Source organism: Schistocerca gregaria, chromosome 1, assembly GCF_023897955.1.
Source record: "Schistocerca gregaria isolate iqSchGreg1 chromosome 1, iqSchGreg1.2, whole genome shotgun sequence".
Lineage (NCBI taxonomy): Eukaryota > Metazoa > Arthropoda > Insecta > Orthoptera > Acrididae > Schistocerca > Schistocerca gregaria.
Genome location: NC_064920.1, coordinates 765,130,799 through 765,148,273, shown reverse-complemented (window position 1 = coordinate 765,148,273; position 17,475 = coordinate 765,130,799). Strand labels below are relative to the sequence as shown.

At 39.2% G+C, this 17,475-nt stretch overlaps 1 protein-coding gene across 11 annotated transcripts in view; it reads right to left on the bottom strand.

Annotated features, from left to right (window-relative positions):
• Window positions 1-17,475, bottom strand: part of LOC126268066 (centrobin) — a 245,520-nt gene that overhangs the window by 97,200 nt on the left and 130,845 nt on the right. For all 11 annotated transcript variants that reach the window (XM_049973525.1, XM_049973550.1, XM_049973505.1 and 8 more), the window contains 2 exons: window positions 16,025-16,228; window positions 4,370-4,584 (listed from right to left, as the gene is read on the bottom strand). In XM_049973525.1, coding sequence (XP_049829482.1) covers window positions 4,370-4,584; window positions 16,025-16,228 — 419 coding nt within the window. The remainder of the gene's footprint in view (window positions 1-4,369; window positions 4,585-16,024; window positions 16,229-17,475) is intronic.

The following is a 17,475-nucleotide window of genomic DNA, read 5'->3' as shown; positions in this document are numbered from 1 at the left end:
TTGGAAAAAAAAAAAAAAATAGTTCCAGTTGTTGTCACCAGGTGCAAATTTGGTGCTGTACACTGGTTGTATGACAATATGACATGCATACTGTGATTTGGCAAGCCATAGCATGAGTGAACAGTATGGCTATTGAGAAGAGAGACCATGCGCCTTTAGTAAAACTGTTTCATGTGAATGGCAGCAATCACAGTGCAGCACTGAGAGGTCTGAGGAGAGGCCCATTGTCATTGAATGGTTTAAAGAAGAAATTTGGGACACTGTTAAACCATGTGTCCCTCTTAAGCTATCGGTGGTGCCTAAATTTTGTTGCCCCCACCCCATTCCCTCCTCCATGCCCGACAAGGTAAAGGCCAAGTTGCAGTGTTGGCAGGATCAGAGCAACATTTCTCCTGTTTAATCATGTATGTAGGCCATCCATTTGGTGGTGATTCAGAAGCCTGACAGCACCGTGAACCTTTGAGGTGAGTTTAAACAGAAGGTCAATGCACATTGTGTCAAGGAGGGTTGGGTTGTTTGGGGAAGGAGACCAGACAACGAGGTCATTGGGCACATTGGATTCGGCAAAGAAGGGGAAGGAAGTCGGATGCACCCTTTCAAAGGAACCATCTCGGCATTTGCCTGGAGTGATTTAGGGAAATCACGGATAACCTAAATCAGGATGGCCGGACGTGGGATTGAACCTTCATCCTCCCGAATGCGAGTCCAGTGCCTAACCACTGCGCCACCTAGCTCAGTATTGTGTCAAGAACTAGTATCCAATTCCATAAGCGCAATAATTTTTGGCAAAGCCATCAGGGAGACCAGTATTTTTCACACAACTTGTACAATGTATACCTGCAGCTGCTGTTGGATGCAGTTTCTCAGACTTTCTTAGTATTCAACACTCCCTTTGGGCATTACCCATTTAATCACTTGGCTTGTGAAAGCTCATTTGCAACTGAATTAATCACAATATTTGTAGCAGTTGACTCAGGAAATTCCCTGTTGCATAAACTACATCAGTGACATCTGTGTTATGTGCTCTACACAAGAGGAGCATTTATGAAACCTACAGATGTTTTTCCAGTGTCTTCTGGGGAATGGCCTCCATTGCAATCTGGAAAAGTGCAGCTTTTGCTCCTCAACACTGCATTTTTGGGACAAGCTTAGCAAAGAGCGCTTCATCCCTATGGATGAACAAATTGCAGCCCTAGACAGCACCCAAGAACCTGAAGGAGCTCCCGTCTTTTTTGGGCACGATTTCGTATTATGCCAAGTTCATTCCCTTGGCCATGCACATCTACCCTCCCCTTAATTGGCTTTGGCAAATGGACTTTAACTTTGTCCACTGTCAATGGACTTTTCAGTCCCTCAGCAGTGTTTGTGCTCTGCTCTCTATTTGGCTTCTTTTACAATGGGTAAACCTTTAACCCTCACCAGCAACATGTCCCAGTATGGCACTGGCAAGATTCTGTCCCACTGGAACATGGATGGCACCGAACAGCCAGTCACTTATGCATCAAAGACATTACCCGCAGGACAGCTTAATTATTCATAGGTGAAGAAGGAGACACCGGAATTAAGAGTTTCAAGTTTTCTGGTACGGAGTAAGTTTTCTCCTCATTATCAACCACAAGCGGCTGGTTAACTTATTTTGCTCTTCCATCAGACAGGACTGACCACTGACTGCACAGATGGGCCCTCTTTGTTAGTAATTATTGCTATGACATTTTTACCACTCCTCCAGTCAGCATGAAAATGCTGCTGCACTACTACCTGTGGAGCCCAATCGTTCAATCAGCACAAGGCTCTAGTGTTCACATTGAATAATACCTTGCAGCAAACCTTGCTGGATAGTCTATTGACAGTACAAGAGGTTGCAACCACCATAGCTGCCGACTCATTTTTCCAGAAAATGGTTTCGGCTGTCTTGGTGAGATTGCCGGAACATCTCTCTTTGGGTGAAAATTGAGCATTTTTTTCTCCTCAGAGATCGACTCAACATTCTCCAAGCGGTCCTCTTGGTTGCCATGGAGGAGCAAAGCTGTTAGGTGGTAGTCCCCCTAGCATTGCATCCTCACAAACTCCAGCTGCTGCACATGTCACACAGAGGTATGACTTGAATGAAGGCATTGGCATGACATTGTGTCCAAAGGCCAGTGATTGATTGCCACATTGAATATCTGGTGTTTGTTTACTTGCAGGGCATGAGCACAGAATCAGGCTACACCGTTGCAAAAGTTTACTTCTTGGCCAGTCCTGGAGCACACTTTGGATAGTGTGTGGCTCCGTTTTTTTGGGCAGCACGTGCTTGTTAGTGTCTTTTGAAAGCTCATCTGCAACTGAATTTATCACAATATTTGTAGCAGTTGACTCAGGAAATTCCCTGTTGCATAAACTACATCAGTGACATCCGTGTTATGTACTCTACACAAGAGGAGCATTTATGAAACCTACAGATGTTTTTCCAGGGTCTTCTGGGGAATGGCCTCCATTGCAATCTGGAGAAGTGCAGCTGTTCTTCACATCGTCGACAGACACTATTTGCACATTGCTGTCATTTTTTCCATTACTCTTGTGTTCACTACACTATCTGTCTTCTGACTACTGCCCTATTTTACCTGGCTTTTAACATGAAGGTGCAGCATTCTGTGTATACTCAAGACCCAAATGAAGATGTTAGTGTCTGCCTCTTCCCTTGTCAATTGGTTGTCAAGTTTTCTGGTTATGTATCGGGTGACGCCAGTCAGTGGGTGCAGTCTGGCATTAGCCGTTGGGTCTCCTCAGTTCATTGTACACTGGGTCACATTACTTGTACCACCTTGGCCTACCACACTTTCTCTCCAGAACTGCTGTTAGGGTCCAGTCTTTCAGTCAGCAGCATGGGTAGCTGCCAAGTGTCATAGTGGGCCATGAAGGTTGGCATTTGTTTGTGGTGGATGTAGGTCAGGAGCATCTGGACCATCATGCAAATCAGTGTTGCCTCAGCCTCCACACTGCTCACCCCTCCAACACAGCCAGTAGCATCAGCATTGCCTTCTTTGGTGGTTGATCCGCTACTCTGGCCTAAGGTGCTCTCTTTAGTTCTGCATCAGATGTCCATGCCTGGTCATTTTCAGCCTACATGGCCTTTTCAGGGAGGAAGAATTTAGTATTCCCATCAGTGGAAACTGGAAGCAGATGAGCTGGCATGTATACTGCAGCAGACTAGTGTGACAACTGCCCATGGAGAGTGCACGCAACACATAGTATGGGCTGACCAGCTGACTGAACTATTTATCCATGGGTGATGGTAAGCCAGACAGAGCAGTTCTACCATCTGGTTCTACACTGTTGTATGATTTTGAAACCCCATTACCTAAGAACTTAGAATAACAAAATACTTTTTTCATTCATGGATCAAGTGAAAACTCCAATATCCATTCCACCATACGTTTCCTCACAGTTCCTTTCATAGATATGTTCTGCTTGGTTTGCTGACTTATTTTTATTTCAATGTTTTGTCAAAATATGGAAGTCTATTACCTTTCTGGTATCTACATTGGTCACCGTAGAAACAGAGTTCTTAAAACTTCTACAACAATACTGTATTGTTTTCTAAAGTGGCTTCCCATGTACACATTTATTAAGTAAGTTGCAAATTTTATATTGTGATAAAAATTCCAAAATGTAAAAATTTCATCCTAATGCCCATCAACTCCAAGTACGTTTTGTACGCATTCATGTTAAGTTGCTGATTCATTATGTATAGTGAACACATTGCAAGTTGCAAGCAAGAATTGTGTGACAGCACAACTGTATTAAAAGAACATTGGTCTCTGTTGTACAGAGTGACACACACAATGATTCTTATTATAACAATTTTCATGTGGAGCAAGTGCAGTGAGGAATGTTGCACTTTTTCCAGGTGGAAATATCATCTTTAAGGAGGACAGTGCATCTAGAAATTGTGCAGTACCTTGAGAAATCTACATGCCTACAAGACCTAAATATTATAGAGCACATGCCAGAATTCACAGAATGAAACATCAAGTCACACTGCAGTTGGCCATTACCAGTGCTATTCAATATTCCTTATGGTACTACTGTGTCAGGTTTGTTGTTACACACAAAGCAAAAGGGAGATGTATAAGTTGTTATATAAATAACAACATTTCAGTGACTAGACTGTACACTTTTCAGCTCTAAGTATATTGAAATACTGCCCAACAAGAAGCAGGCATTTAATTTTCAAAGCAAGTCAAAATGAACAGAAAGAATGGTACCAAAAATTAGTGTACTCTAAGACAGTGCCTTCCACTAACATTATAGACACTGCCACAAGTCTTTGAAATTTGCCTTCCAAAGAATACAATGGCTAAGAAAGAGCAATCAAAATTTAACTCACTTTTCTGTGAGAAGTTTGATTTGCTGTGACGTCATTTCAGCAAGTGTTTTCTCTCGTTGCTCCAAAGCTGTCTCAGCAGCATCCAGCTGTGACTGGAATTCTTGGACTTTCTCACGGACTAATGTTTCTACCTGCTGTTGGTATGAATCACGAAGTTTTAGCTTCTCTTGCTTCATTTGTTCCACAACTTCCTTCAGTTCACTCTGTCTCTCCTTCTGCATGTGTGCAAAAGAAAAGTGGTGAGTTTTAAAAAGAGAAAACTCGTCATTAGGAAATCAGACAAACAAAGTTCAACAACATATTCACAGTTTAATTTAGACAGTTACATTTAAATCCGTAGTGAAGATAAATCAGAGCAAAAGAAGAAACCTTAATCAAGTATCAAATGAGGCCTTGATACACGTTTTTGGTACACTTTAATTTCACAGCAGAGGAAGGAAGGAAGGAAGGAAGGAAGGAAGGAAGGAAATACCAAAGCAGGAAAGAAGGCAAGTTTAATGATTGTGTTATTAGATATAGATTACAGATATGAACTGAATTACAATGCACAAGAAAGTCTGCTATGTCTTTTTCAGAAAAACTACTTCAGCAACTGCCTCACATAACTTAGGGAAACCATGAGAAACTTAAATGTGAATACCTATATGGGGATTTTAGCCTCGTTCCTGAATGCAAGTACATTGTGTTAACCATGACACCTCATCTCTCAAGTTTCAAAATACAAAAGAATATGAAACTGTCACTGTTAGAAATAAAAGGACAGCAAAGCTGTAACTGGCCTGAAGGAAATATCAATTTGAGACAATTTCCGTGTGTTCCAATTCAAGTCCCTATACCTGTAAAAGACTATTAAAAGAATTATTTTCATTTGAATATGATACATCTCGTAAGATTATTTCTTCACACAGTTTTTGAGATTTATACTCTAAGAAAATAAAAGGATGTCAAGTTGCAAATGTGGCAACTGATCTCAGAGGTTACAATCAAACTTCTTGTGTCAGTACAACTGACCTCGAAGTCCAAGCCATTAAAACAGCAATCCTTAATCTTTGTGGTTATAAACTCATGTTTATGACAGTGCACTATATTATGTTTCAGTTCTCTCTCTCTCTCTCTCTCTCTCTCTCTCTCTCTCTCTCTCTCTCTCCTCCCCTCCCCCCCCCCCCCTCTCTCTCAGATGCAGCATCAATCATATTTAACATTAAAATAAATTATGGCAGTGCTATTGGTCTATTAATATGTTGTCTGTTGAGCAGGCTCCATCCCAATTACTCCATCTCTCACATGCATCACCAAATTGCTGCCGCAATGACAGAACACAGAAACATGTTTGTTATCACTAATTCCCCCATAGCAAATGAGGCATTTGATGTCATTCACTTTCCCCAAGCATGGAAGATGTAACAAGAAAATTCACTGGCAATTGATTAATACATCTACTCTCATTTACATGAGCAATTACAAAGTGAAACAATGGTCCCATGAATTCCACAAGGGTCAATGACATTCTTGATGAAGATGGCACCGAGGAAATCTACTATGAGCAACCATCTTATGCCAGAATCAGACAGTTGGATCAAGAAAAACACTGATTCACTGCAGGCAAACTATCAGATGACTTGCCTAAACACAGGTACAGCAAAGCATGTTACTTGTGTTATGGAACTAAGGTAAAACCAACACCAGGCACAGCATGTGAGAGCACCACCAATGATTCTTCACATTATAAGGATGCTACAATTTAGGAAGCTCTAAGAAGTGCTGTCTGTTAGTTCAATAGCTTTTTTTATGACTGTATGAGAAGCAGCAAAAGTTTAAATTATACCATTGAAAAATAAAGTTACATAATTAATTTTTTCTGTTTGCAGTTACACATTGAACTACCCACATCGCAGTATCACTGTACACCATTGGATAAGGCAAATCAAAATGGCACAGCCATTAATAAAGAGGAATATTATGCAGTGCAATCTGCTTTCGGCACCAGTGGAAACACTGCAGCTGTGTCAGATGAATGCACATGGCTAAAGAAATCATCGAAGTTGGCTTGATGCAGGTGCAATATTTCCACTGCTGCCGAATGCAGATTACTATAGTTTATCAGTGGGCTGCACCATTTTGTTTTAGTTCTTCTGGTGGCATGCCACATTACTGTGACATAGGAATCCAAACGCCTACCAGAATTGCAGAGGTGTTCCTCAAAATAAACAAAAAATTAATCAATCAATGAAAATAAAAATTTTTGAAAATATAATGCAATTGGATAGATAAAAAAAAATTCCCCTCACCAAGCAGTGGCAGGAGAACACATGTATAAACCGTATTATGTATGTAAGCTTTCCGAGCCAGTGGCTCCTCCTCCTGGCAGAAGATTTAAAGGGAAAGGAAGAGGGGTGAAGATAAAGGACTAGTGAGGTTTAGGAAAAGGGGTAGAGTTTGTGAAAGTCGCCCAGAAGCCAGGGTCAGGGGAGACTTACTACATGGAATGAGGAGGAAAGACTGATTGTTGGGGACTGCACTGAACGAGATTTGAAAATATGAGAGTTTAAAGGTGGAAGATACAGTAATATGCAAGACAGATGTTACTGCTAAAACATCATGCAAGAGTTAATCTCTATCTTGCACATTACCCTAACCTGTACATGTTGTTTTAGCAGTGATCTCTGTCTTGCATATTACACTATCTTCCACACTATCTCAGGTTTTCAAATCTCATCCAGTGCAGTTCCCAACAATCAGACATGCCTTCTCATCCTGTCCGGTAGTCTCCTCTGACCTGAGTTCTGGGCAACTTTTTCAAAATCTACCTCATCAGTGCTTTTTCTTCACCCTCTTCCTTCTCCTTCAACCCTTCTACCAGCAGAAGGTGCCACTGGCTCTGAAAGCTTGCATACATAATACCATTTATATGTGCATTCTCTCGTCACCACTTCGTCAGTAATTTTTGTTTTTTTATCTATCCAATTACAAAAAATTAATTAAGTAACTTTATTTTTTTTAGGAGATAAGTCAAATTTCATGACTAGCCATTATAAAATGGTAAAGCTGTAAAATTTCATTAGAAACAAAGCAACTAGTAGAGTGAGAGAAGTTTCAAGCCAGACTGAAGGATGGTTGTTTACCTTCATGCCAGAATGCTACGTAAATACTATCAGTAGGCTGCTATGATTAATGTTCCTGTTGAGGTGGCCATAAATTGTAACAAATCATTGCTTTTAAACTTGATTTTTCATTTGTTTTTGTGTTAGCATGACTAGCTCTCCAAGTTCATATTGTTTGATCTTTGAAAACATAATCGTTTCAGCGACTGTGATATTGTTGTTCTCACTTTAAACTAATGAAAATCATTTGGTTCTTGCAAGTCATTCTTTTATATTTCCCTGTGTGGGGGGCTGAAGAAACAAACTATATTCCCTTCTATACACCTAAGGGGTGCACATGCCTATGCAATGTGCTATTTAAGAAAACGGCAGTAAATGAAGGAAGGCGCTGGAAGGGCCATGCGGACTGGTTCTAACATACTAACCCAAAAGCTAATGACTAAAGTAACATCCAAAACAATGGATTAATACATCTTAATCAAGGAGGGTCTGGACCAGACAGACCATGGCTGGCTTGGAATCTTTGTTCAGAGTCATCTGGCAGTGTGGGAAAACCCGCTTCAATGGAAAGGAGTGCCAAAAGGGACAGGAATAGGAAAGTAATAAATCGACTTGGTAGTCCTGGTGCACACTGCATTCCACTGCACTATTTGCACTACACTGCAAGCAGTATTCCAATTGCTGATACCAAGGGGGACAAACTGGGCATCCGGCATCAGGCTTTGTTCTCCTGCAGTCAGCACAACCGCCTCGAGAAGATGCAGCTTGGGAAAGCAGTGTGGAATAAACACGGTAGCACTCCTCTCATTAAATAGACCAATACAGAACAACCAGCAATGAGTGTGGGACAAGAGTTCTGCGGTTCCCACATGCCCTGGCAAAATGCAGTGAGCAATGACACAGGCCAAGTGGCATTGTGCAGGCGACCTGCTGAGAGCACGGCTGGGGATGTTGCCTCGTCAAAGCGGAACAAGAGACGGCTCAAGCGATGGTTTAGCATGCCTAGTGTCCAGAAAGTGTGGCCGTCTTAATTGCTCCCCTGGCGGAAGTGACCAGCGAGGGTGTTGTAGGGTTGGTTTCTAGTTTGCACAGCCCGTCGTCTGTTGCTACAGGTGGAGGCGCAGAAAGGAGTTGCCAGATGAGCATTTCATAATCAATCTTGAGTAATATGGATGATCTACGTACATAAACTATAAAACAATCTATTCAGCTGATTCACTATCTCTCCCCCCCCCCCCCCCACCTCTGTCTGTCTCTCTCCACTTGCACATCCCTTTAATTCCCTTAAGATAAGATCTATAACTATCAGAAAAGAATAGTATGCATTCTTCCACTGGTGTATCTATGATATAAGTTTTGCTCTAGAATCAGAAACCACAAATTACTGTGGAAAGTTGCACACTTTACTGCAGGAATGCCAGAGCCAGAATTTAATTTTTATTATGTGACTGTTTATTGCTCAATGCCTTAATTACTTGGGTGACCGTTACATTTGCAACACTATGAACGTAGCAGGCAGCAGACATTAAACTGGCATGAAGTATGTGAGCTGTTTGAATATTTTCTTTATACGGAAAGATTACATACCGGATTCTCACTCAGAAACTTTATGTAGATGTCAGTTGTGTAGATGAAAATCATATTATGCCTCCTCATGTATGTCTACCAGCATGCATCAGAATTCAACTGTGGTCTATTGAAATTGTGGTTTATGAGTATTGTTCCAAGATAATGCTGCTTGTGTTGGTTGGGACTCCATGACTGTCACATGTATACAGAATCAATGGGTTCAGGAGACCCACACTCAGTTACAAGCAGGATCTCAATGACCACAGCTGATTAGTACCCAAGAGCACAAACATATTGTTCACTTGGCTGTGCAGGATTCTATAGCTAGGCAATCTACCTTGAATCAGGAAATTGGCTTGGAATGAGAAAAATATCCACATGTATAGTGCAACAACATCTGCAGCACCAAGGACTACCAGAACTGTGATCAGCATTAAGGCTTTCCTTGAAGTGGCAGCAGAGAAGGGAATGCCGACAACATTGGACACACCAGAAGCACCATGACACCATCTCAAGACAAGTCACTGATTAGCATACAACATTACATTGTCTGTATCCATCAGACTACCTTCCACTAGGAAAGTGGAATGTGCTCCACAACTCTGTTGTAACATTCAAAACAATAAGGAGCAGCAACCTGTCATTGTTTCCATTTTAAATTGATTAGAGCGGATCCAGATTTTGCCTAGTAACTAGCTGTTACCAATGCCAAAAAATACAGTAAGCAGATAATCAAGCATAGTACAGAAAAAGTTACAACTCTGGGTATACCCTATATTGCTTGTACATTAAATTACATACCAGTATTTTGGAGTTTTTATACATGCTCGTACATCTGCACCTGTTTTTTAGGTTCTTGTGACAGTCCATTAAAGACTATGGTATAATGAAGATAGGCTTTGTAGGGAACACATTGGTTGGCTTTGGGGTGCCCACTATATGAACTACATAATACATAACCTCCAGAGTAAAGCAATATGGTCTCCAAGGAAATTTATAAAATTTGCATAGGAATAAAATACAAGTAAAATTATTGACATTGTTGTACTGACTTGTTGCCACATTTAACAGTTAACATTAGAAGAAATAAAAAATCCCAGCTTCACTCCCTGTGAGCCAATTATTTAGTTAATGTTTAAAAGCATAGGGAAAATAAGTTTCATAAAATTTACGAATAGCTAGGAGACACATGATGTATACTGTGACTATTGGAATTAATTTGAATATTTTTCTTTTATACTTTATTTAACCATTGTGACGAGGTATGTGGTTCGTATTACTTATTGAATAGTTCATAGGTGGCTCCAGGTATCACCAAGATATTGTTGGTGTGATTTGACAATCCGTAACGGATGTAGAGACTCTTCATACAGATTTTAAATTATAAGTACAATAAAAACAGGATACTAAATTACTGTTACTAATCATGTACGTGCCTCTAAGCCAATAGAACATTGACTCTGATATCTGATGTGAGGGTGCTGCCTAAGGGTGAGAAGGGCAAGTTCCCCGACTTCCTAGGAGAGCTGGAGAGCTTTTGAAATCAGAAAAATTTTAGCTGCAATCTGATTAATGATCATATTATTATGAAAAATGCCCATTTTTGGGAATTATTTGAAAACTGCTTTCTTGGAAGCATTGAAAAACACAACCCAATGTGTCCCCACTTCTTGCTAATACATAGCAGCCACTGACATAAAACTGTACGAATACAAGTTATAATATTGGACCTATGTAACTGTTTCCCTGTTATATTGGTTTAGAAGCTTGTACATTGTTAATAATAAAAAGTCTGTATCTTATTTTTATTGTACTTATAATTAAAAATCTGTATGAAGTGCCACAGAGATCAATACTCTCTACATTTGCTACAGACCTACAAATCACACCACATCTATCTTGGTGATATCTGGCACTATCTATGAATTATTCAATATGTAATATGAGCCACATACCTTGTCACGATGATTTGAAAAAAGTATTAAAGAAAAATATTCAAACCAATCCAAATAGTCACAGTATATATCATGTGCCTCCTGGTTGGTTGTAAATTTTATTAAAAAGATTTATTAACACAATGCCATCCGCAGACACCACAGTGGTGTCATGCGTGAGATAGCAGTCAATGACCGGCGACACAACAGTGGTGGTGTGAGCATAAAATCGCCCAGTGGCCAGTGACAGCAGTTCTTTTTTCATTCTGTTGGTGTTTTGTTTAAGTAACAATAAGTTACATACGTCAGCAAGCTTTTTTGTTTTTATAAGTACTTGTGCACTTTCATCATGGCAGACGAAAGAGACAATACGATTATTTATGATGAGTGCACAGACTTCTTGTCTGACATTCCAGACAATTTGGCCGATTGGATATCAAAAAATGAAAGTGAAGCAGAATCATCAGAAGATAGTGAAATACGTCCAAGAAGAATTTGGCGAATGCTACGGTTTCCAACTGATTCAGATGAATCAGTTGAAAAAGACAAGACTATGATTTGCTGAGGACCAATAACAAATTTGAAGGATCTCAGGGTCCACACACATTTCCCAACGATAGAGCGTCCTGGATATCGTAGAATTATATATTGGGAACGATATATTTGAATATATTAGCAACGAAACCAACAAGTATTACAGTCAAAATTGCAATAGACGGAAACTGGATTAAAAAAATGCCAACTTTGTCGACGTTATTGGACCCGAACTTAGAAAATGGTTTGGGCTTGCTATCTTTATAGGAATTGTAAAAAAAGCAGGGATCAATGATTACTGGTCAATGAATCTGTTGATAGACACACCAATATTTCGCAAAAGGATATCCCGTGGCCAATTCAGACAAAAATTATCATTTTTATATTTTTCTGACAACAACAACTGGATAATGCCAACCGTCTTTTCAAAGTGCAATTCTTAATTGATTATTTTTCCAAAAAGTTTAAAGAAACATTTAATCTAAGTAAAAACATCTCAAATTATGAAGGAATGATACCATGGTGTGGATAGTTAAATTTTAAAGTTTACAATCCGTCGAAAATTACAAAATATGGCATACTCGTTTGGATCCTGTGAGATTCAAGTACGGGATACATTTCCTCATTCAAGATATATTCTGGCACTGGACAACCTTTAGCAAAAACCGTGACGGAACTACTGACACCTTCTTACGGAAAGTGGCACCACCTCTACATGGATAATTATTATAACAATGTAGAACATGCAGAGAAGTTACTTGAAAAGAAAATTTGAGTTTGTGGAATGATACAGCAAAATAGAGGCATTCCGGAAAAATTAAAGCACGCAAAAGTCAATGTGTTTGAAGCTTTTCATCAACAGAAAGGTGACAAGCGGCCAGCGACAAGCCGTGTAACCCGAATTAGCATTGAAACCACCAAGCGAATAAATCTGAACAAGACATGTGGACGGCAAAGTGTTAAAACTGATTTTGCTTTTGCTTTTAAAGATAAACAAAATAATTGGCTCACAAGGAGTGAATCTGGGATTTTTTATTTCTTCTAATGTTAATTGTTAAATGTGGCAAAAGTGAGAAAGGAAAGGGAAGAGACTCATGATGTCAGCTGCATCGAGACGAGACTTTACATAAAGTCAGCAGAACCGAGAAAAAACGTATGTTGGACCAGGATTCGAACCTGCGATCTCCTGCTTACTAAGCAGTTGCGTCAACCACTGCACCATCTGGACACACTGTTCATTGCAAATGCACGAGCTATCTTCACTCGCTCCCCAGCTGATTCCCATTCCCACCTAGCACCACCTATCCGCAGTCCTACCCCTTGTCCTCCATTTTTGCTAATTTTAGATTACTGGTGGAGGTCAAAGAATATTGTGCACCTACACTGAAGGTTGTGGATTCATTGCCCATTGAAGTGAATCAATTATACGAATGTGTAGTGTCTGCTCTTGTAGACATGTTCAAAGTAAGACACCAGGCATTCATGTAAGTGAGTTGCCTTCAGTATACAAGCACAATCACGTTTGACCTCCTGTGAGAATCTCAAAGTAGTGAATATGGAGGACTTGGAAAGGGACTGCGAACAGGTGTTGCTGGGTGGAAATGTGGGCCGGCCAAGCGGTATACCAAAGACAAACCACGCAACTGCGATAAACTCTGTGTCCAGATAGCATACTGGTTTATGTAACTGACTTGTAAGCACACGGCCCTGGTCTGAATCTCTGTATGGCACACATTTTCATTCAGCACTGCAGACTCCACAAAGTCCTGATACAGCCGACATCATAAATTCATTCCATTCCTTTCCCTTCCCTTCCCTTTCTCCCCCTTCGCCCTAACTTCTCACCTTCAATTTACATAAACTGTAACACAGCTGCAGATTCCCACGGTATCTGTCCTTTCGGAAACAGAAACCATGCATTCATATCATGCAACTACACTTAAAAACAATATTTTTATGCATGCTACCAGTTTTTAAACAGAAGTTCATCCACAGAATAGAAGGAGTTGTCCACAAGAAATGAATTTATGTTAGATTTAAAATCTGCTTTGCTGCCTGTCAGACATTCTATGTTATGGAATAGATTCACATATTGGGATTATATGTTGGTGCCCGCTGTTTGGGAAACAGGAAAATTTGTGCCAGACTTGGGACTCAAACAAAGATTTCCCACTTATCACAAGCAGGCCCCTTAACCATCCATCTATGTAAGCAAGTCTCCAGGACTGATCCAAAATTCCATCTGGCATACAGTCAAAACCCTTACGCTTGCACAGAGCATCATTCCCACACAGGGAGACAAATATTTTATCGTCATTTAGCCCATCAGGGCACAGATACATCACTGATGATTACAATGCCTATATCTTCACAACATAACGTGGAGGTATGCTTGGACAGCCAAATTACTTTAAGTGACCACTCAGCATAAGCAGGAAATCTGGATTCAAGTTCCAGGCTGACACAAATCTTCACTTGTTGCCAACAACTGACATCAATGCATAGCTGCAATATGTAAATCTATTTCATAACGTTTACCACAGCCATAATTTCCAGTGACAGTGACTTATTTTGAAGATAAATAAAACAGACATTATATCCATCATCAGTGATATTTTGTGTTATTGGGCAAATGATCAAATTTTTTGTTGCTGAATCACTGACAGCTTTAATAATGTGAAATAAAGGTCATTTTCCCCCTCCAGGATAGTAGGCATGGATCTCATTGTTCTTAAATTTTGGTGGATTATTTATGTGGAATTCCAGTGACGAATTTATGTAGTGTGGCAGAACAGTTAAAATGCCTAATATCTTGAGTTGAACACATAATATTCTTATTGATCATTTTTGTGCATTCAAAACTTCTTTCATATGGTAAGTTACCCCAGAAATGTATTCCATAATACATTAGCGTATAGACATATGCAAAAGGTGTTAGGAGGTTCATTTGTTTGTTTACAAGATAAGCAATGACATGAAGAGCGAAAGTAGCTGAAGTAAGGTTTGAGAAGTTCAGTAATATGCTTCTTCTAGTTAAAAGTTTTCATCAATAAGTAGACCCAAATATCTGGAGCATTCTACACCATTTACTGGCTTCTGCTCATGTGCTACAACTGTTGGTATTATTATTTGTTGTACAAAAGTTTAAATTTAGGGAGAGTTCATTTTTTGATAGCTACTTAATAATTCTTTGAAATACGTAATTAACAATTTCTTCTGTTCTCTAATGGGATTTATTATAAATTAGTATCGTCAGCAAAAAGTACCAATTCTGTTTGTTGAATGTTAAGTGTATGGTCATATAAAAATAAAAGGAATAGGAGAGGACCCAAAACTGAACTGTGAGCTCCCCACTCACTAAATTTTCTACCCTTCAAACAGATTCAAACCATCTGTGGGTAAAGCAGCCCAGCATTTTCCACAGCTAAAAAATTTTCCTTTTCTTAGAGCATGTGACTGATTTCCAAACATGTGAAGAATTTTGTAAAGGCTTTTTTTAGTTATACAAATATGATTTTGTACTTTGTAATTAATAGTTCACCTTCTGTGAAGAAAAGTTATCTATTCGGCCCCAATTTGTCACGACTCAGTCAGTTTTGCAAACAATATCATTAAATATAAGTCTCAATTTCTGTCACATAGAACACAAATATGAAATATTCTTCATTCATCATGTACATACCATGCAACTAAACAATGTGTACTGGCTGTAAGCAAACTCACTCACTCACTCACTCACTCACTCACTCGCTCACTCACTCACTCACTCACTCACTCACCTCCTCCTCCCCCCACGCCACACCCCCCGTCTCTCTCTCTAACTGAAGAGACAATATTGTACAGTTTCTTATTTCTCTTTAGAATTTAGTATGCATTTGTATTAAAAAAGTCTGTTACGTGACAACTCTACCTTTACAAAAACAAATGTTAAGTATTCTCAACTTCTAGTTACACGAAAAGATAATTTATCCCTTGAACAATGTAACAAATAAACTGAGAAAAACATATCTTTATGAGCAGCACTTTAGTACAATATTATGCAAAAATGGCTGCAGGAAATATTCTTCCGATTATGTTAATCTTGTGAACATATGTAACTCAATCAGCTTCTGTCTCTCAGTCAATACAGACTCGAAGGATACTGTAAATATTGTATGCTCTGCATTTCTCCATTCATCAAGCTGCAGTTTCACCTCACATAAATTTAACTTTCTTATCCTCTAAGCCAGTACACACTACACAAAAATTAAAAGTAATTTATTTACATATTACGCTGTTGCCACAAAACCATAATGTAAAATATTGTGTCCAATGGATGACTTGTTCAGAACATATATTTACAATTTTGAACTTATTTCTGTTATTTTAAAATGAGGCCACACAATATGTATGCACAATAGCTGAACCACAATAATTTATAGCTTCTTTGAATAGAACTCTCCAAACAGTTAAAATCTTTTTAAAAATCGTCAAGAAGCAGCAACTACAAAATGAGTATGTCCAGGCATCAAGATTACCTCCTTCTTTTTAGTTTCTTCCAAGGCCTTTTGAACAGCTGTCTTACTATTCTCCAATAGCTGATTCTTTGACTTTGCCTCATTTAACCTTAACAGTAATGTTTCACTTTGCTGCTTGAGAGAATGAATTTCTGCCTCTTGGTTCGACATTGTATCTTGCATTTTCTTCATTTCTGCCTCAGCTTCCTTCAGTAGGCTTCTATCCTGTCAGAAGAATTAATGGCATGTACAAAAAGCCTCTAAAACAAGCAAAATTGGACGTAGAGGAGCAGGGGGGGGGGGGGGGGTAGATGAGGAGGAGTGGGAGCAGGCGATATTTAAGTTTAACAACCTCTCAAAAACAAATTTCAGTACTACTTTTGTCAAGTGAGAAAGAAGAAATAAGCAATGGCTGTATTTTCTCAAGTGATTTGAGGTAAACAGAAAAATTAAATTAGAACTACCAGAGCTATTACTAAGATTGTTGATTATTTCAAGTGATATTTCCAGAAATTGAACAATCTGGAAGCCACAGCGTAGTATGTTATACAATGTTTTCACAATAGCACAAAAAAGAATCACAACTTTTGATTAGTGTATGTAACAAATATATTAATTAGATAATGTCTAATTATCAAAGATGCATCTCAGAGGCAGCCCTGTTACACTGTCTTCTTTATATAATCTTTGTCTATTAAGGCTATCACAGCATGCTCCAAAAACCATTCACATCTTTAATACTATGAAAAGGATCGATAGTTGCTCACCATATAACGGAGATGTTGAGTCGCAACAAAAAAGATTCGTAAACAGGTAAGCTCTGGCCAAAAGGCCCCCTTCTGGATTACACACACACACACACACACACACACACACACACACACAAATGCAACTCACACACATGACCACTGTGTCTGGCTGCCGAGGTCTGGCCTTCACAGCCAGAGACCTGCCCCACCCTGAACTGCATTTAAAAAAAATTGTGGTACTATGTTGCACCTGTAGAGAATATAGAGAATGTGAAATGAGCAGAGTAAAGGAATTACTATCCTTACAATGTTTTTGGTGCTGAATTGACAGTGTTTACATGTTATTCATCACTTAATATTCCAGTTGAACCCCTTCAACTTCAATAAACATCTGAAATTCTGTCACCTCCTCTCAGGCAGCATACATTACCTTAGATACTTGGCATCGATCACGCCAGTTTTCTTGCACTGCCTATTTTATTTCCACCTACACGTATAACATAAGGCCCAAGCATTTTGCAATATATTGTCAATCAATATGAATAATCTTACTTTGTTCTATAAATCCCATGCACTATCACTGACAGTCTAATGTGGCAATATTTATATAAGAAAATAACACCACCAGAAAAACATTGAAATTTGGATGATGTGACCCTATAAGGAAGTTAAGCATTTTAGCCTTTCCACATTTGTTCACATAGGCCTCTTTTACTAACATTT